The 21,894-nt window shown below is 37.6% G+C and overlaps 1 protein-coding gene across 36 annotated transcripts in view; it reads right to left on the bottom strand.

The window, feature by feature from the left end:
* Nucleotides 1–21,894, bottom strand: part of CCSER1 (coiled-coil serine rich protein 1) — a 1,487,998-nt gene that overhangs the window by 748,546 nt on the left and 717,558 nt on the right. The window contains exon 9 of one of the 36 annotated variants that reach the window (XM_086406540.1): nt 21,393–21,524. The exons of the other annotated variants lie outside the window; for them this stretch is intronic. Coding sequence (XP_086262666.1) covers nt 21,456–21,524 — 69 coding nt within the window. The 3' untranslated portion in view covers nt 21,393–21,455. Of the gene's footprint in view, nt 1–21,392; nt 21,525–21,894 lie in introns of those variants that run through there. 36 annotated transcript variants of the gene reach the window in all.

Genomic DNA, 21,894 nt, shown 5'->3' with positions numbered 1-21,894 from the left:
GTTTAATGACTTCCATATGGGCCAATCGACAGAAATCTTCTAAGAACTTCTTTTAAAGTGACAATCTAAAAATGTAGTGTTGCAGGGGGGAGGAGCTAAGACGGCAGAGGAGTAGGACAGGGAGAACACTTTTCTCCCCCACAAATTTATCAAAAGAACATTTAAACGCCGAGTAAATTCCACAAAACAACTTCTGAATGCCGGCAGAGGACATCAGGCACCCAGAAAAGCAACCCAAGTCTTCGAAAGGAAGTAGGAAAAAATATAAAAGACAAAAAAAGGGACAAAAGAGGGAGGGACAGAGTTCCGTCCCAGGAAGGGAGTCTTAAAAAGAGATAAGTTTCCAAACATCAGGAAACCTTCTCACTGCCGAATCTGTGCTGAGCCTTGGAAGCACAGAGGGCAACATAACAGGGAGGAAAAATAAATAAACAATTAAAACCCGCACATTGCGAGCCCTACGGTAACTCCCCCAGCGGAGAAGCAGCGCAGACGCCTGCATCCGCCATTAGCAAGCGGGGGCTGGGCAGGGAGGCGCGGCGCGGGCTGCATCACAAGAACCTGGCCTGAATACCCTGAGCGCTATCTTTTTTTTTTTTTTTTTTTTTCCCTGAGCGCTATCTGAGCAAAATAATTTGGGCTAGCAAACCAGACTGTGGGATATCTACCACACGAAAAGCCAGCCCTAACCTAAGACACGGCCAGGCCCGCACACAGAATAAAGGACTGAACAGAGATAGCCGGCGGCAGACCATCCCCCTCCGGTGATAGGCAGCCAGAGCCGGAAGGGGACAATTGCAGCCCCAGAGAGACATTATCTATAAAACTGTAAGGAGGCTTCTTTGCTAACTAAAACTTCTTGGGGGTCTGGGCGGTCAACATCTGCCTGAGAAGGTGTGCCAGTGCACAACTAGATAACCGAGCGGCGGGGAGGCGATAAGTCGCAGCAATCGCCCATGCCAAACACCTCATCACCTGAGCTGCTCGGATCTGGGAAGAGCACAAAACACAGGCCCAACCGAGAGTCTGCACCTCTGCGGACTACCCGAGTGCCTGAACCTGAGTGGCCTGGACCTGGGAAGTACAGGCAGCCCAGGGCCGGCCACGGATGGTTCCCGGCAGAGCAACCTAGAGCCTGAGCAGTGTGGGCAGAGAGGCTACACGCGCCGTGAACGGGGGGAGGGGAGGGGGGAAGGCCCAGTGTGGCTGAGGCACTGTGAGCACACGCCAGTGTTATTTGTTTGCAGCATCCCTCCCTACCTCTCCTCAGCGTGACTGAACAAGTGAGCCTAAAAAAAAAAAAAAAAAAAAAAGTGTCCTCCACCGTCCCCTTTGTGTCAGGGCAGAAACCAGACACTGAAGAGACCAGCAAACAGAAGAAGCTATAACAGAGGGAACCGCCTTGGAAGCTACAGGCAATAGATTAAAACCCTGTGGTTACTACCAACTACATAGGAAGGGGCCTATAGATCTTGAAAAATATAAGTTGGACCAAGGAACTAGCCAAAAATGAATTGAACCCAAAATACTCACAACAAAACCAGAGAAAGTCCTAGATATATTTTTACTATTTGTACGATCATTCTTTCTTTCTTTCTTTCTTTTTAAATTAAAAAAAAATTAAGTCCTCTATTATTCCCTTAAATTCCACTTTTATAACCGATTACTTTGCAAAAAAAAAAAAAGAACACCCTGTTTTTTTCAAAGCAAACTTCATATATATATTTTTTTATAATTTTTCTGACCTTTTTTTTTTTTTCCTTCTTTTCTTTAACATTGTATTTTTGAAATTCTAAACTCTACTCTAGATTTTTAATTTTAGCTTTTTGGTATTTGTTATCAATTTTGTACCCATAGTTTTGTTTTTGTTTTTATAATTTTTGTGACCCTTTTTCTTTTTTTCTTTTTCTCTGTTTCTTTCTCTTCTTCTTTTAAATAACATTGTATATCTGAAATTCCAAACTCTACTCTAGATTTTTAATTTATGCTTTTTGGTATTATCAATTTTGTACCTGTATATTTTTTTTATAATTTATGCAACTTTGTTCTTGTTTGTTTTTTTTTCTCTCTCTCTTTTTCTTCTTCTATTTTTAACATTGTATTTTTGAAATTCCAAACTCTACTCTAGATTTTTAACTTTTGCTTTTTTGTATTAGTTATCAATTTTGTACCTATATTTTCTTTATAATTTTTGCGACATTGTTTTTGTTTGTTCGTTTTTTCTCTCTTTCTTTTCCTTCTTTTCTTTAACATCGTATTTTTGAAATTCCAAACTACTCTAGATTTTTAATTTTTGCTTTTATGTATTTGTTACCAATTTTGTACCTTTAAGAACCCAATCTTCAGTACCCATTTTTCACTAGTGAGCGAGATTACTGGCTTAACTGCTCTCTCTCCCTTTGGACTCTCCTTTTTCTCCACCAGGTCGCCTGTGTCTCCTCCCTAACCCCTCTCTACTCTACCCAACTCTGTGAATTTCTGTGTGTTCCAGACGGTGGAGAACACTTAGGGAACTGATTACTGGCTGGATCTGTCTCCCTCCTTTTCATTTCCCCCATTTATCCTCCTGGCCAGTTCTGCCACCGTCCTCCTTCTCTTCTCTGTATAACTCTGTGAACAACTCTGAGCGGTCCAGCTGTGGAGTGCACATAAGGAAGAGATTACTGAATAGCCCACTCTCTCCTCTATTGATTCCACCTCATCTCATTTGGGTCACCTCTAACTCCCTCCTCACTCTTCTCTTCTCCATATAACGCTGTAAACCTCTCTGGGTGAAACAAGTTTCAGAGCAAGACATACCAAGCAAATTCTCCAGCAGAAAGGAACACAGCCCTGAGCTCCAAGATACAGGCAGCCCAAAGTCACCCCAAAACCATAGACATCCCATAACTCATTACTGAATATTTCATTGCACTCCAGAGAGAAGAAATACAGCTCCACCCACCAGAACACCGACACAAGCTTCCCTAACCAAGAAACCTTGACAAGCCACCTGTACAAACCCACAGAGAGTGAGGAAACGCCACAATAAAGAGAACTCCACAAACTGCCAGAATACAGAAAGAACACCCCAAACTCAGCAATTTAAACAAGATGAAGAGACAGAGGAATACCCAGCAGATAAAGGAACAGGATAAATGCCCACCAAATCAAACAAAAGAGGAAGAGATAGGGAATCTACCTGATAAAGAATTCCGAATAATGATAGTGAAATTGATCCAAAATCTTGAAATCAAAATGGAATCACAGATAAATAGCTTGGAGACAAAGATTGAGAAGATGCAAGAAAGGTTTAACAAGGACATAGAAGAAATAAAAGAGAGTCAATATATAATGAATAATGCAATAAATGAAATTAAAAACACTCTGGAGGCAACAAATAGTAGAATAACAGAGGCAGAAGATAGGACTAGTGAATTAGAAGATAGAATGGTAGAAATAAATGAATCAGAGAGGATAAAAGAAAAACGAATTAAAAGAAATGAGGACAATCTCAGAGACCTCCAGGACAATATTAAACGCTACAACATTCGAATCATAGGGGTTCCAGAAGAAGAAGACAAAAAGAAAGACCATGAGAAAATACTTGAAGGGATAATAGTTGAAAACTTCCCCAAAATGGGGAAGGAAATAATCACCCAAGTCCAAGAAACCCAGAGAGTCCCAAACAGGATAAACACTAGGCGAAACACCCCAAGACACATATTAATCAAATTAACAAAGATCAAACACAAAGAACAAATATTAAAAGCAGCAAGGGAAAAACAACAAATAACACACAAGGGAATTCCCATAAGGATAACAGGTGATCTTTCAATAGAAACTCTTCAAGCCAGGAGGGAATGGCAAGACATACTTAAAGTGATGAAAGAAAATAACCTACAGCCCAGATTATTGTACCCAGCAAGGACCTCATTTAAATATGAAGGAGAAATCAAATCTTCTCAGACAAGCAAAAGCTGAGAGAACTCAGCACCACCAAACCAGCTCTCCAACAAATACTAAAGGATATTCTCTAGACAGGAAACACAAAAACGGTGTATAAACTTGAACCCAAAACAATAAAGTAAATGGCAATGGGATCATACTTATCAGTAATTACCTTAAATGTAAATGGGTTGAATGCCCCAACCAAAAGACAAAGACTGGATGAATGGATACAAAAACAAGACCCCTACATATGTTGTCTACAAGAGACCCACCTCAAAACAGGGGACACATACAGACTGAAAGTGAAGGGCTGGAAAAAGATTTTCCATGCAAATAGGGACCAAAAGAAAGCAGGAGTAGCAATACTCATATCAGATAAAATAGACTTTAAAACAAAGGCTGTAAAAAGAGACAAAGATGGTCACTACATAATGATCAAGGGATCAATCCAAGAAGAAGATATAACAATTATATATGCACCGAACACGGGAGCGCCGCAATATGTAAGACAAATGCTAACAAGTATGAAAGGAGAAATTAACAATAACACAATAACAGTGGGAGACGTTAATACCCCACTCACACCTATGGATAGATCAACTAAACAGAAAATTAACAAGGAAACACAAACTTTAAATGATACAATAGACCAGTTAGACCTAATTGATATCTATAGGACATTTCATCCCAAAACAATGAATTTCACCTTTTTCTCAAGCACACATGGAACCTTCTCCAGGATAGATCACATCCTGGGCCATAAATCTAGTCTTGGTAAATTCAAAAAAATAGAGATCATTCCAAGCATCTTTTCTGACCACAATGCAGTAAGATTAGATCTCAATTACAGGAGAAAAACTATTAAAAATTCCAACATATGGAGGCTGAACAACACGCTGCTGAATAACCAACAAATCACAGAAGAAATCAAAAAAGAAATCAAAATTTGCATAGAAACCAATGAAAATGAAAACACAGCAACCCAAAACCTGTGGGACACTTTAAAAGCAGTCCTAAGGGGAAAGTTCATAGCAATACAGGCATACCTCAAGAAGCAAGAAAAAAATCAAATAAATAACCTAACTCTACACCTAAAGCAACTAGAAAAGGAAGAAATGAAGAACCCCAGGGTTAGTAGAAGGAAAGAAATCTTAAAAATTAGGGCAGAAATAAATGCAAAAGAAACAAAAGAGACCATAGCAAAAATCAACAAAGCCAAAAGCTGGTTCTTTGAAAGGATAAATAAAATTGACAAACCATTAGCCAGACTCATCAAGAAACAAAGGGAGAAAAATCAAATCCATAAAATTAGAAATGAAAATGGAGAGATCACAACAGACAACACAGAAATACAAAGGATCATAAGAGACTACTATCAACAATTATATGCCAATAAAATGGACAACGTGGAAGAAATGGACAAATTCTTAGAAAAGTACAACGTTCCAAAACTCGACCAGGAAGAAATAGAAAATCTTAACAGACCCATCACAAGCACGGCATTTGAAACTGTAATTAAAAATCTTCCAGCAAACAAAAGCCCAGGTCCAGACGGCTTCACAGTTGAATTCTACCAAAAATTTAGAGAAGAGCTAACACCTATCTTGCTCAAACTCTTCCAGAAAATTGCAGAGGAAGGTAAACTTCCAAACTCATTCTATGAGGCCACCATCACCCTAATACCAAAACCTGACAAAGATCCCACAAAAAAAGAAAACTACAGGCCAATATCACTGATGAACATAGATGCAAAAATCCTTAACAAAATTCTAGCAATCAGGATCCAACAACACATTAAAAGGATCATACACCATGACCAAGTGGGCTTTATCCCAGGGATGCAAGGATTCTTCAATATCCACAAATCAATCAATGTAATACACCACATTAACAAATTGAAAAATAAAAACCATATGATTATCTCAATAGATGCAGAGAAAGCCTTTGACAAAATTCAACATCCATTTATGATCAAAACTCTCCAGAAAGCAGGAATAGAAGGAACATACATCTCAACATAATAAAAGCTATATATGACAAACCCACAGCAAACATTATCCTCAATGGTGAAAAATTGAAAGCATTTCCTCTAAAGTCAGGAACAAGACAAGGGTGCCCACTTTCACCATTACTATTCAACACAGTTTTGGAAGTTTTGGCCAGAGCAATCAGAGCAAAAAAAGAAATAAAAGGAATCCAAATTGGAAAAGAAGAAGTAAAACTCTCACTATTTGCAGATGACATGATCCTCTACATAGAAAACCCTAAAGACTCCACCAGAAAATTACTAGAACTAATCAATGAATATAGTAAAGTTGCAGGATATAAAATCCACACACAGAAATCCCTTGCATTCCTATACACTAATAAGGAGAAAACTGAAAGAGAAATTAAGGAAACAATTCCATTCACCATTGCAATGGAAAGAATAAAATACTTAGGAATATATCTACCTAAAGAAACTAAAGATCTATATATAGAAAACTATAAAACACTGGTGAAAGAAATCAAAGAGGACACTAATAGATGGAGAAATATACCATGTTCATGGATTGGAAGAATCAATATAGTGAAAATGAGTATACTACCCAAAGCAATTTATAGATTCAATGCAATCCCTATCAAGCTACCAACGTTATTCTTCACAGAGCTAGAACAAATAATTTCACAATTTGTATGGAAATACAAAAAACCTCAAATAGCCAAAGCTATCTTGAGAAAGAAGAATGGAACTGGAGGAATCAACCTACCTGACTTCAGGCTCTATTACAAAGCCACAGTTATCAAGACAGTATGGTACTGGCACAAAGACAGAAATATAGATCAATGGAACAAAATAGAAAGCCCAGAGATAAATCCACACACATATGGACATCTTATCTTTGACAAAGGAGGCAAGAATATACAATGGTGCAAAGACAATCTCTTTAACAGGTGGTGCTGGGAAAACTGGTCAACCACTTGTAAAAGAATGAAACTAGAACACTTTCTAACACCATACACAAAAATAAACACAAAATGGATTAAAGATCTCAACGTAAGACCAGAAACTATAAAACTCCTAGAGGAGAACATAGGCAAAACACTCTCTGACATACATCACAGCAGGATCCTCTATGACCCACCTCCCAGAATATTGGAAATAAAAGCAAAAATAAACAAATGGGACCTAATTAAACTTAAAAGCTTCTGCACAACAAAGGAAACTATTAGCAAGGTGAAAAGGCAGCCTTCAGAATGGGAGAAAATAATAGCAAATGAAGCAACTGACAAACAACTATTCTCAAAAATATACAAGCAACTCCTACAGCTCAACTCCAGAAAAATAAATGACCCAATCAAAAAATGGGCCAAAGAACTAAATGGACATTTCTCCAAAGAAGACATACAGATGGCTAACAAACACATGAAAAGATGCTCAACATCACTCATTATCAGAAAAATGCAAATCAAAACCACTCTAAGGTACCATTTCACGCCAGTCAGAATGGCTGCAATCCAAAAGTCTACAAGCAATAAATGCTGGAGAGGGTGTGGAGAAAAGGGAACTCTCTTACGCTGTTGGTGGGAAAGCAAACTAGTACAGCCACTATGGAGAACAGTGTGGAGATTCCTTAAAAAACTGGAAATAGAACTGCCTTATGATCCAGCAATCCCACTGCTGGGCATACACACTGAGGAAACCAGCAGGGAAAGAGACACATGTACCCCAATGTTCATCGCAGCACTGTTTATAATAGCCAGGACATGGAAGCAACCTAGATGCCCATCAGCAGATGAATGGATAAGAAAGCAGTGGTACATATACACAATGGAGTATTACTCAGCTATTAAAAAGAATACATTTGAATCAGTTCTAATGAGATGGATGAAACTGGAACCTATTATACAGAGTGAAGTAAGCCAGAAAGAAAAACACCAATACAGTATACTAACGCATATATGTGGAACTTAGAAAGATGGTAACAATAACCCTGTGTACGAGACAGCAAAAGAGACACTGATGTATAGATCAGTCTTATGGACTCTGTGGGAGAGGGAGAGGGTGGGGAGATTTGGGAGAATGGCATCATGTATGAAACGAGTCGCCAGTCCAGGTTCCATGCACGATACTGGATGCTTGGGGCTGGTGCACTGGGACGACCCAGAGGGAGGGTATGGGGAGGGAGGAGGGAGGAGAGTTCAGGATGGGGAACACAGGTATACCTGTGGTGGATTCATTTCAATATTTGGCAAAACTAATACAATATTGTAAAGTTTAAAAATAAAATAAAATTAAAAAAATAAATAAATAGTAAGGAAATAACAAAAAAAAATTAAAGATCCAACTAAAAAAAGAAGCAATTCAATTCATATTTTTTGTTTGACAGTAATTTCATCTCTGTTATCCATCTAAATAAAGTTTTAAATAAATAAAACCTTAATTCCAGAAAAAAAAAAAAAGTAGTGTTGCACATATAACACACTGAAGGGTTTGTTTATTTCAACTGAGGAATTAGGAATAGATTTTTGCCTATTTAGAACAACATTATTCATTTATTCAGTAAATAAACATTTGAATGCTTATGGGCCATGTACTGGTTCTTATTACTGGGGACTGGGTGGCAGTGAGCAAATGATTTGCTTTATAAAGAGGCACAAATCCTTTATCATAAGCCTCTCTTATTTTTAAGAAAAAAGTCCTATAGCCACCTTCACAACTTCAGAACCTACTTTTACACTGTCCTTATGTTAAAGAAAAGGGAACCAGTCCCTTAGATCATTGGAAAAGCACTGAATAATGAAAGATTGATTTTCTTTATAAAGTAATCATAAGTGCATATCTTCCTGTCTCCTCAAAGATGGATTATGAATAGGATAAAGTGTACTTGGTTTCGGTAAGTTTCGCATTTAAATATAGGGAATTTATTCTTTAAGAAGTTTAGCATGTTATCTAAGGAAGAATACTGTAAGTTGCAATTTCATTGTTTCACAATTTTTTTTTTTTTAAATACACACTATTTAGTTCTCAAAGGATAAATCTGTAAAGTGCTTGGAAAGATTTGTCAGTATCCTTTGTGAATTTTTAGTAGTTAAACACTTTTGAGTAAAATAAAAATGGGAAAATGTTTATATGTTTTGCAACTGACAGAATTATGTTCATTTGCTTAATGACAGATACAACAGGTTTCCAGAAAAGTTTACTTTATTTATGGATCTCTAGATAATACACTTATGGTAACCATTCTTCTGCCTACTTAGTAAGAGAACAATCAAATGGGGAAAATAGCCATAAGGGTGAACAAGCTTAGGTTGCTGCTGCTTCTAAGTCGCTTCAGTCGTGTCCGCCTCTGTGCGACCCCAGAGACAGCAGCCCACCAGGCTCCCCCGTCCCTGGGATTCTCCAGGCAAGAGTACTGGAGTGGGGTGCCACTGTCTTCTCCGAAGCTTAGGTTACGTACTTCTAAGAATCAAACCAATTTTTATACAAGTAAACACTGAAGCTTCATTTTTTAAAATATAGTTTGTCCATTAGCTATAGCTGAAAAAAATAATAACTTTAGTTATACTGTCAAATGTCTATTTATCTATCTGGGGTCTAACTCAATATATGCAACTAAAATCAATTGTTTTATTTGTTTGCATACATTTCCAGTAGGGAGAGAAAACAGTCATTGAAATTTAATTTTGTTTCAGAAAAGGGCTCATTATATATTTTAATATACAACTCAGAAAAATATTATTAGTAAATACGGACTTATCAGTTCAGTTCAGTTACTCAGTCGTGTCTGACTCTTTGCGATGCCATGAACCACAGCATACCAGGCCCCCCTATCCATCACCAACTGCCGAGTCTACCCAAACCCATGTCCACTGAGTCAGTGATGCCATCCAACCATCTCATCCTCTGTCATCCCCTTCTCATCCCGCCCTCAATCTTTCCCAGCATCTGGGTCTTTTCAAATGAGTCAGCTCTTCACATCAGGTGGCCAAAGTATTGGAGTTTCACCTTCAAAAATCAGTCCTTCCAATGAATATTCAGGACTGATTTCCTTTAAGATGGACTGGTTGGATCTCCTCGCAGTCCAAGGGACTGAAGAGTCTTCTCCAACACCACAGTTCAAAAGCATCAATTCTTCTTTATAGTCCAACTCTCACATCATACATTACCACTGGAAAAACCATAGCCTTGACTAGATGGACCTTTGTTGACAAAGCAATGTCTCTGCTTTTTAATATGCTGTCTAGGTTGGTCATAACTTTCCTTCCAAGGAGTAAGCGTCTTTTAATTTCATGGCTGCAGTCACCATCTACAGTGATTTTGGAGCCCCCAAAAATAAAGTCAGGCACTGTTTCCCCACCTATTTGCCATGAAGTGAGGGGACCAGATACCATGATCTTAGTTTTCTGAATGTTGAGCTTTAAGCCAACTTTTTTACTCTCCTCTTTCACTTTCATCAAGAAGCTCTTTAGTTCTTCTTCACTTTCTGCCATAAGGGTGGTGTCATCTGCATATCTGAGGTTATTGATATTTCCTCCAGCAATCTTGATTCCAGCTTGTGCTTCATCCAGCCCAGCATTTCTCATGACGTACTCTGCATATAAGTTAAATAAGCAGGGTGACAATATACAGCCTTGAGGTACTCCTTTCCCTATTTGGAACCAGTCTGTTGTTCCATGTCCAGTTCTGTTGTTTCCTGACCTGCATACAGGTTTCTCAAGGGTAGTCAGGTGGTCTGGTATTCCCATCTCCTTCAGAATTTTCCACAGTTTAAGTGATCCACACACTCAAAGGCTTTGGCATAGTCAATAAAGTAGAAATAGATGTTTTTCTGAAACTCTTTTGCTTTTTCGATGATCCAGTGGATGTTGGCAATTTAATCTCTGATTCCTCTGCCTTTTCTAAACCAGCTTGAACTTATACCACTACATTTTAAAAAAGTTAAAGTTAAGTAGCAATACCTAAAACTTGTGAAAATGAATGTATTGTCCTTTATTCCAGCAATGTTAGTTTTGAGAAACTTTTTAAGAAAATATACATAAAATGTATTGATACATAATTTTAAAAAATCAGTATAATATATTCAGTTATTAACATTTCAACTATATAAAAAAAGGGAGGAAAAACACCTGAATATATCCAGAATAATCATATTTGGAAAGTGGAAAAATGGACAGTACATTTCTTCTCTTTTGCCACTTATATAACATTCATCAAAAATTTAAAAATACTAAATTTTACTTAATATTTAGTTAAGATTTTATGTGAAAAATATGCTTTACAATATACAAATAGGGAGAAACAGCATTTGTTGTTGATATAACAAGAATTGTGTTCACAAAGTTTCAAGGATGAAATACACTTATTCGTCCAATCATGCAACCTTAAGTTCAATTATATCAGAACGATGATATTAAACCTGCCAAGCGCCTGCCTTTTGAAGCATACTAAAGATAAAACTCAAATTATATAGCCATCCTGAGAAATGTAACAGGCACAATGTCTTCTGTCTAGCAGTTTGGCTATTTCTGCTAAAACAAATATGCCTATTTTGACAGAGTTCAGAAAAAATATACATACTTTCAACCATGGAAAATTATATAATGTTACAGATTTCTTGTAACAAGATAGGCTTTCAGGATAAGATCAAAGTGTACAGAAAGATAGAAAAACAAGGGATAGTACCTATTTCTAGTTAAAAAGTCAGATTAGCTAAGAAGTGAACATCAATAAATAAATATCTTTTCAGCTAATTCTGTCCTACCTCTCCTCTCCCTCCTCTAAAATGTGGCTTCTCTTTGCTTATCCAGCAGGAAGTCTCTTAAGCAAAGGCAGGGTAACATCACCCTAAAGCACCCCTCAGGCTCTCATCTGCTGCTCATTAGCTAATGGGAAAGTTCATTAGCTGTGCTGAACTTTATAGTTTCCCTGTTCGCTACTCAGTGAGAATGACAAAACTGGTAATTCATAGCATAGTTGGGAACGGTAAATGGAATACCACATGAGTAAATGAATAAAACTAAAGCAAAAGACAACAGAAAGAGAAGCTTCTGTCTACTGGACATTTATTATATTAGAGCTAGATGTGTTTTACTTCAACTTTTCCAATTAAAGTTCAGTCAATTTACAAGAATAATTTATTTAATGCTGCTTCCAAGCTATTTTGCTCACAAATGAAGGGCAATTGACAGAAGTTATGCAACTGAAAGGGGGAAAAATGGTGAGTACAGCAGCTTCAAATTCTGGGAGCCTTTAAGCACTCCATCAAGTTAATGTTGGATGCCTGTCGAACAAACCAAGGGCTGCAAAATGTATTAGGAATTGAGAGTTTAATAAAAGCAAAATTTCCATTTTTTTCTGGGAAATTTTAAGAACTTTAAAGAACTCTCATTCCAAAGCAACCAAATTCCATGAACTCCAGTAGTTCAGAAATCCTTATAATCACTGACTTTACATGGTTTCTATTTTCTGTGTTCCTTTCAGCCTGATACTTCAATCTGTGCAATCTACAAACAGAAACCATCTAAGCAACATACCGTGAAATACCCTTTCCTTCTCCATAGCAAACAATCAAATTTAATTTAGATATGCATAGATTCTTTAAATGACATCATGCAGTTCTTTAATTTTGAGCAATTTAATATGTTTAAAACTCAACTTCCTCAAGTACAAGGAAAAAAGTATGACTGAGGAAGAGATATATAAGCAAATTTTCTACTGTAATACTGACACATAATATGGGCACTTAGTTGCTTCATATAAATTTATATAACAGTTTTTTTGTGTGTTTTCACAATATAGGCTAAATGTCTGAATATGTTCACGTTCAGTTCAGTTCAGCTGCTCAGTCGTGTCCGACTCTTTGCGACCCCATGAATCGCAGCACACCAGGCCTCCCTGTCCATCACCAGCTCCCGGAGATCACTCAGACTCATGTCCATAGAGTCAGTGATGCCATCCAGCCATCTCATCCTCTGTTGTCCCCTTCTCCTCCTGCCCCCAATCCCTCCCAGCATCAGAGTCTAATTGTTCACATTACATACCATTTATTGTAAAAAAAAAAAAAAAATTAGTTTGAGAACTGTCAGACTATTATTTCAAATAGTTTTCTTGTGAAAACGAGAAGCAAACTACACAGCACTACTTAAATGTCTGAATGTTTTTTCATTGTTTTGTTGAATGTTGATCCCTGTTTCTTTGATTTATAGAATACTTTAGATCAGAATTGATTTTGACTTTGCCCTTTCCTTTTCACTTCTATAATTCAGTTCTTGGTTTTGACATGATTTTATAGTTCTGTTTTCCTCTTCTGTTTTATCATCACTGTTTACCGTGGCAGCTATTTTGCATTTAAATTCTGTTTCACAAGAACATTTTAAAAAACAGGTTTCATTTAGTGTCCTTACTCAGATGCAAGGCATGTCCATAAAAAAGGACATGGTAACAGAAATGATATATGCATATAATGTCTTTTGTTTTTTCTGAGGAAAGCCACTCTGCTCCCCTCCAAGACCATGAGAAGTGTCATAGGTAACTGCTCTGCATGTTTCATATCATGCCCTTGGCTGCCCTGACCTCCAAGTCTGACTGCTATTACCAGATTAACTAATTGATGAACAGGAACTATTGTATTTATTATGGTATTGATAAGTAGTGAAGGAAAACTGTGGTATCCTGTTGCATGGCACTAACCTCACTGTCTCATAATTTATAAACCTGTTACATGTAGTAGGGAAAAAATATGCTAATGGAATCAGATTTTGCTTCAAATTCTATCACTTGTTATAGAGACTTTAACCAAAGACTTAATCACTCTGATGTTCAGTTTTCAACTGGATGAGCTGCAAGTAAAAACAGGTACTTCTCAATTTTATTATAAAAACTCAAGTTAATAATAAACCAAAAGTGTTCAGAGCATGTGTCAAAGAGTAAGAGCTCAGTATCTTATGGCTATTTTAACTAAAATTATTTCTTCATGCCTATCTCCTTTATTTGAATGTCAGCTCCCTGAGAGAGACCACACAAATTTATTATTAAGTTTAACCCTTGCTGCAGTCAAAGTTCTTTGCTCAGACTGGCTTTCAAATTTTTGTAGGTACTCTATTGTGAGGTAGAATATTACATGTGTTATATATAAATGTTTTATATATGTAATTTACTTACATTTATACACATGTATCTACAAACATAACATACATACACACACTATATATTTTTCTTATGCATATTATTAATATCTTCAGGAATTCAGGAACAATATTTATATATGTTTCCCCCAGTTCTAAGTTTTGGCTATCTTTATATCCCATTGATTACTTACATATTTTATTTGGTAAATTACTTTAAGCAACTGGTATAATAAAAGAATGAAGAGAAGCCTACTGAGTTGTATGACCTCCGTTATAGAATTTTAAAGTCTAAACTATCCAAGAACTTTATAATATTTATAAATTCAGCTACATGCCTAAGTTGGCCATAATATAGCTGCACGTTTCTTTAAAAACATGTATGTATGTCTTTATGGTAAAACACCTTCACATTGGCAATTATCTCCCCATACCCATATCAAACTACAGCGTTTTGTGATAAAGACTTAAGCAAATATGCAGGATTGCCAAGGCAAGTGAGGTAGAATATTAAAGATTTTATCTTTTTTGGCAGTTCTTCATCAGGGTACTGGAGTGTGTAAGGAACTCAAGGCGAATCCCCATTATGTATCATGGGATACTGTCATACTCGCACTCTACATCTGTCTCACAGACCTGATGAGAAGAGTAATTATTGCTGAGATAAGCCTTTTCTGGAATATAGGCAATTAATTCACCTGAGAAAGGGAAAATAGCCTGACACTTTAATAATGTTTAAGTATGCCTAATCTATTTCTTTTCTGTTCCTAATGTTTCCTAAATATGAGCAAGAAAGAGGATTTAAAAGTACTTACAGCTGTCTGTACTTATGTAAATCATCCATGGACCTGTAATATTCTATCTTAAAATGACTGGCATGAAATAATACCATAAACTACAATAGAATATAGAGCAAGTGGGGAATTACTTTTAAGATGAATTCAGGATAGGAGAAATACTCTTTTTGCATGAAAAAAATCTTATCAAGTAGGAATTATTCTGTTATTAAAGCTTCAAGAGCATAAAATTTTATTCAATTTGAGTTCTGAATATGTTTTAACACCTAATCAAAATGACTTTCTCTGCAGATTCTTGATAAAGTGCTATTTAGCCATATGTATTACTTAGTCTCTTATTTTTGGCCCCTCTTTTTATTATGTGTAGTGATCTGATTACATATAATGCTGTATTTTCAATTCTTCAATTGCTTTTCATTTTCCAAAAATCATCAATTCTAAAAGGGCCTTTAAGAAGCCCCATATTTTGCCACTTAAATGTTAACAAATGAGTTTAAAGCCTGGCTTACATTTAAATAAAGTAAATGGCATTTTAAACGTCTGGAGAAAATTATGTTTACCTACACTCAAGTAACAATATAATTTTCAACACTTGCTTTCAATTAGAATAAAGAAGGTTTGAAATCTAACTTTTCAAAACTTTTTAAGTGATCTGGCTTCCAAGTTAGTCTTTAGCTTGCAGGAGGAAGAAGTGTTAAACTCAGGGATGGATATATTTACTATAGAAAGTAATGAACAGAAAACTCAATTGAAACAGAATTGGGAGGGAAGAAGGAGTTCTCACAATGTACCACCAGAGCACAGCCCAACAGAAAGCTCTTTCTGGGAAGAATTCAGCCAATCACAGACTAACAATTCAGCCTATAAAAAGCCACTACAATTTCAACTCTCAATTCTTCCAATCAACTCACTGTTTACTACACACTTTTCAGACTTCTCCTCTCCGTCTTTAAAAGAGGTCTCCCCTCTTTGCTGTGGGGGTACTTGCACTTGGCTGCCATCAATGCACACCCTGAGTTGTAATTCTTTGCTGATCCCTAATAAACATTTTTTTGGTTGAAGAAATAACTGGCAATTTATTTGTTTTAGGTCAATATAACTATATTGGATACATGCAACAGATTTTTTTTAAAGCCTCTTCACTAAGAACTTGCTTTTAAGTAGTGATCATGATATAAAATGACTATTAGTAATGACCAGAAAAAAATATAGCTAGTTAAAATATAGTTGCATTGAATTTTGTAGACATGATGTTTAGAAGTGTTAAGAAACATAATATAGTTTAATAAGCATTTGCAAAGATACAATTTAGGTAACTACTAAATCCTGCCCTGCTGTGACTGCTTGAAAGTGAAGGTCTGTCACCCCATGGACTACGCCTGCTAGGTCCATGAAATTCTCCAGGCAAAAATAATGGAGTGGGTAACCATTCCCTTCTCCAGGGGATCTTTCTGACCCAGAGATCGAACCCGGGTCTCCTGCACTGCAGGCAGATTCTTTACCATCTGAGCCATTTATTAGCATCAGTTTTAAGAATACTAAAATTAAACATAAATTAATTTAAAATAAAGTTGAGTTAAAACTTCAAATAAAATTCAGTAAAATATTTGGTGTAGAACTAAAATGTATAAGTATTTTCCAAAAAACATATTCTCAGTTCTCAATCTATGTAGCTCTTGAGTAAAACTTCCAAATGGTTACATTAAATGTCAGAATTGATGTATTAACTCAAGGTCCATTTTTTTTTTTTTTTGTCTTTATAGTAACTGTTCTCATTGCTTGCTATCAATTTATGGTTGGATATAATATGTAGCACCACATGTATTAGAAACACAAACTGAGCCTGAAGCACAAAATGAAGTCTTAATATTGGTGTGTGTTTCAACTCTATAACTAAAAGTGGGACGTGGCGGAAACATGATTTCTGACCATGCAGAAGCCCAAAGGGTCTCTGTCTTTCTCTTGCTCTCTCACTGTTCTGTGTGGAACTCTCCACTACAGTTTTCTTTTCTACCTCACCGGCACAACAAAGTCCCTTTCTCACTTCTTATCTCCACACTCTTCTAGGAATGAATTCCTAGATATCATTCCTAAACTGTGTACCCACCACTGTCAAACTTGGTGCTGTGTCAGACAAAATCGTCAGATGATTCGGAATTCTATCTTAAGTGCCAGGAAGACAGGGCAAAGGATTTGGGGCTCTTCTGCTGTCCAGTCTCTCACCTCACTTCTATGTCCAGAAACCTATGAGAATTGCTGTGCATGACGGTCTCAGAGCCTTGAAGCCTATCCCATCTTTCATAGTGCCCAATTCCAATTTCTCCAAGGGTTTCCCTTTCTATGTACTCACCTCCTTCACTCCAGTCCTTGGCAGCCTCCACACTGCTCTGGACAGCTTATCAGGATGGCCACTATGCAGAAGTCCAAATTATAAACTTTGTGGATGCTCAGTCTCAGAAATATGCCCCAGAGTAGGAAGATTTATCATTGGACATAAGGTCTATAGACAAGGGATTCCTCCTCAGTAAAGTCCTGACCACCAGCCTATACTGGAAAGCCCTTCTCCAACCCTACTGGGTTGGGCACCCTGCACAGGGTTATCATGGGGCGTGGGGGGTTGGGGGGTACTGAACACAACAGTCCTGGGAGCTGCAGCATGCTATAAGTCCTTTCGAAGGAGGTTGCCATTACTTCTGTTACCCCTACCATAGCTTGGCCTCAGGCCAAACTACAGGGAGGGAAGCAGCCCCACCAGTTAACAGAAAATTGGATTAAAGATTTACTGAGCATGGCCCTGACCATCAGAGCAAGAATCAGTTTGCCCCACAGCCAGTAACTCCCATCAGGAAGCTTCCACAAGTCTCTTATCCTTATCCATCAGTGGCCAGACAGAATGAAAACCATAAACACAGAAAACTAACCAAACTGATCACATGAATCACAGCCTTGTCTAACTCAATGAAACTCTGAGCCATGCCATGTATGGCCACCTACGACTGATGGGTCATGATGGAGAGTTCTGACAAAACGTGGTCCACTGAAAAAGGAAATGGCGAACCACTTCAGCACTCTTGCCTTGAGGATCCCATAAAGAGTATGAAGGGCCAAAAGATATGACACTGAAAGATGAACTCCCCATGTCAGTAGGTGTCCAATATGCTAATGAAGAAGAGTGAAGAAAGAGCTCCAGAAAGAATGAGGAGACTGAGCCAAAGTGGAAACAAGGCCCAGTTGTGGATGTGTCTGCTGGCGTGAAACTCTGATGCTATGAAGAACAATATTGCATGGGAACCTGGAATGTTAGGTCCATAAATTAAGGTGAATTGTAGTGGTCAAACAGGAGATAACAAGAGTAAACATCGACATTTTAGGAATCAGTGAACTAAAATGAATTGGAATGGGTGAATTTAATTCAACTGATCACTATACCTACTACTGTGGGCAAGGATCCCTTAGAAGAAATGAAGTATCCCTCACAATCAACAGACTGAAATGCAGTACGTGGGTACAATCTCAAAAACAACAGAATGGTCTCTGTTCGTTTCAAAGGCAAACCATTCAATATCACAGTAATCCAAGCCTATACCCCAACCACTAACGCTGAAGAAGCTGAAGTTTAACGGTTCTGTGAAGACCTACAAGACCTTCTAGAATGAACACCAAAAGAAGATATGTCCTTTTCATCATTGGAGACTAGAATGCAAAAGTAGGAAGTTAAAAGATACTTGGAATAACAGGCAAGTTTGCCCTTGGAGTACAGAATGAAGCAGGGCAAAGGCTAACAGAGTTCTACTAAGAGAATGCACTGGTCATAGCAAACACCCTCTTCTAATAACACAAGAGATTACTCTACACATGGATATCACCAGATCAATACCAAAATCAGATTGATTATATTCTTTGCAGCAGAAGATGGAGAAGCTCTATATAGTCAGCAAAAACAAGACCGAGAGCTGACTGTGACTCAGATCATGAACTCCATATTGCCAAATTCAGACTTAAATTGAGGAAAGTAAGGAAAACCACTAGGCCATTCAGCTATGACCTAAATCAAATCCCTTATGATTATAATGTGGAAGTGAAAAATAGATTAAAGGGATTAGATCTGACAGACAAATTGCCTGAAGAACTATGGACTAAGGTTGTACAGGAGGCAATGATCAAAACCATCACCAAGAAAAAGAAATTAAAAAAGGCAAAATGGTTGTCTGAGGAGGCCTTATGAATAGCTGTGAATAGAAGCAACGGACAAAAAGAAAGATATATCCGAGTACAGAGTTTCAAAGAATAGCAAGAAGAGATAAGAAAACCTTCCTCAGTATCAGTGCAAAGATATAGAAGAAAAACAACAGAATGGGAAAGATTAGAGATCACTTCAAGAAAATTAGAGATACCAAGGGAACATTTCACGCAAAGATGGGCACAATAAAGGACAGAAATGGTACGGACCTAACAGAAGCAGAAGATATTAAGAAGAGGTGGCAAGAATACACAGAAGAACTATACAGAAAAGATCTTAATGACTCAACCAGAAAGTGAAGAACTAAAGAGTCTCTTGATGAAAGTGAAAGAGGAGAGTGAAAAAGTTGGCTTAAAGCTCAACATTCAGAAAACTAAGATCATGGCATCCAGTCCCATCACTTCATGGCAAATAGATGGGGAAACAGTGTCAGACTTTATTTTTAGGGGTTCCAAAATCACTGCAGATGGTGATTGCAGCCATGAAATTAAAAGATGCTTACTCCTAGGAAGGAAAGTTATGATCAACCTAGACAGCATATTCAAAAGCAGAGACATTACTTTGCCAACAAAGATCTGTCTAGTCAAAGCTATGGCTTTTCCAGTGGTCATGTATGGATGTGAGAGTTGGACTATAAAGAAAGCTGAGCACAGAAGAATTGATGCTTTTGAGCTGCGGTGTTGGAAAAGACTCTTGAGAGTCCCTTGGACTGCAAGGAGATCCAAGCAGTCCATCCTAAAGCAGATCAGTCCTGGGTGTTCATTGCAAGGACTGATGCTGAAGCTAAAACTCCAATACTTTGGCCACCTGATGTAAAGAGCTGACTCATTTGAAAAGACCCTGATGCTGGTAAAGATTGAGGGCAGGAGGAGAAGGGGATGACAGAGGATGACATGGTTGTATGGCATCACTGATTCAATGGACCTGGGTTTGGGTGGACTCAGGGAGTTGGTGATGGACAGGGAGGCCTGACGTGATGCAGTTCGTGGGGTCGCAAAGAGTCATACACGACTGAGTGACTGAACGGAACCACAATGATGTAATCACTCACCTATAACCAGGCTTCCTAGAATGCAAATTCAAGGGGGCCTTAGGAAATATCAGTAGGAACAAAGCTAGTGGAGGTGATGGAATTCCAGCTGAGCTATTTCAAATTCTAAAAGATATGCTGTGAAAATACTGCACTCAAGATAGTAGCAAATTTGGTAAATTCAGCAGTGACCCCAGAACAAAAAAGGTCAGTTTTCATTCCAATCCCAAAGAAAGGCAATGCCAAAGCCCTCACAATGAAGACCCAGTACAGCCAATAATAAAATAATAAATAAATAAAACTAAAATGCTTATGAAAGGATTAAAAATAAAATGTAATAATTGAAAAAAAAAAGTGTGTGTGTGTAAAATGTAAAACTCAAGCATAACTTGTAGTTACCAAATTAGAATTCAGATCTATAAAAACTTTTCAGAGAGTGGTCTTATTGACACTTTTAGAATTGTTGGCATGTGGTAATATTAAATATATAAGACTTTTAGTCAGTTTTATTATTGTTCTAAATATTCCACAGTCAATGCACTCCCTTACTGATTGGCCTAGAATCATGGGGTAGTTAAGGCAACTGATAATATTTAATACTCATAAGAAGACAGTGAAAGCTAAATTGGTAAACAGGCAAAGATTATGAAGGCAAAGTTATTTTCATTTTGTATTACTCTTTATTGTTTTAATGACATTTATATTAAAGTGTATTCTTAGTAAAAATTTTACTGCCCATAACACTTTATGCTTTTGGGTGACCCATTAAACTGGCTTTTTAAATAGAAATATATAGTTTAAAAAAGAACATACTATAAAGCAGCATTTGATGCTTTTAATTTTAGTCAGCTAGAAAATGAGTAAGTTTTGAAACAGGAGAGTTTGAAATGGTAGGTTATAAAAATTTAGACTCATAAATTATATATAATTTACTGTCTAATATACATATGACTCATTTAGTATTTGCTGTAGTAACAGGCATCCGAATCACTGGCAAAACAAAGCAGTAAATTCGTAGCATGGTATATCAATTCTATGGTTTTTCCTGTGGTCGTGTATGGATGTGAGACTTGGACTGTGAAGAAGGCTGAGCGCTGAAGAATTGATGCTTTTGAACTGTGGTGTTGGAGAAGACTCTTGAGAGTCCCTTGGACTGCAAGGACATCCAACCAGTCCATTCTGAAAGAGATCAGCCCTGGGATTTCTTTGGAAGGAATGATGCTAAAGCTGAAACTCCAGTACTTTGGCCACCACATGCGAAGAGTTGACTCACTGGAAAAGACTCTGATGCTGGGAGGGATTGGGGGCAGGAGGAGAAGGGGACGACAGAGGATGAGATGGCTGGATGGCATCACTGACTCGATGGACGTGAGTCTGGGTGAACTCCGGGAGTTGGTGATGAACAGGGAGGCCTGGTGTGCTGCAATTCATGGGGTTGCAAAGAGTCAGACAGGACTGAGCAAATGATCTGATCTGATCTGATATCAATTCTAATTAGGACAAGTAAATATCACTTTTCATTTTTAGCACCAACTAACATTTTTATTTGTAAATTATCTTCAACTTATTTAAAAATACCTTGAATGAATTTCATGTCCGACTCTTTGCGACCCCGTGGACTGTAGACTACCAGGCTTCTCCGTCCATGGGATTCTCCAGGCAAGAATACTGGAGTGGGTACCATTTCCTTCTCCAGGGGATCTTCCCGACCCAGGGATTGAAACTGGGTCTCCCGCATTGGAGGCAGACGCTTTAACCTCTGAGCCACAGGGAATCCCCATATGCACCAA

The sequence above is a fragment of the Bos grunniens genome, chromosome 6, assembly GCF_055505025.1.
Source record: "Bos grunniens cultivar Pamir isolate PY7600 chromosome 6, Bosgru_T2T1.0, whole genome shotgun sequence".
NCBI classification, from domain to species: Eukaryota; Metazoa; Chordata; class Mammalia; order Artiodactyla; family Bovidae; genus Bos; species Bos grunniens.
This window is presented reverse-complemented; position numbering and strand designations above follow the sequence as displayed.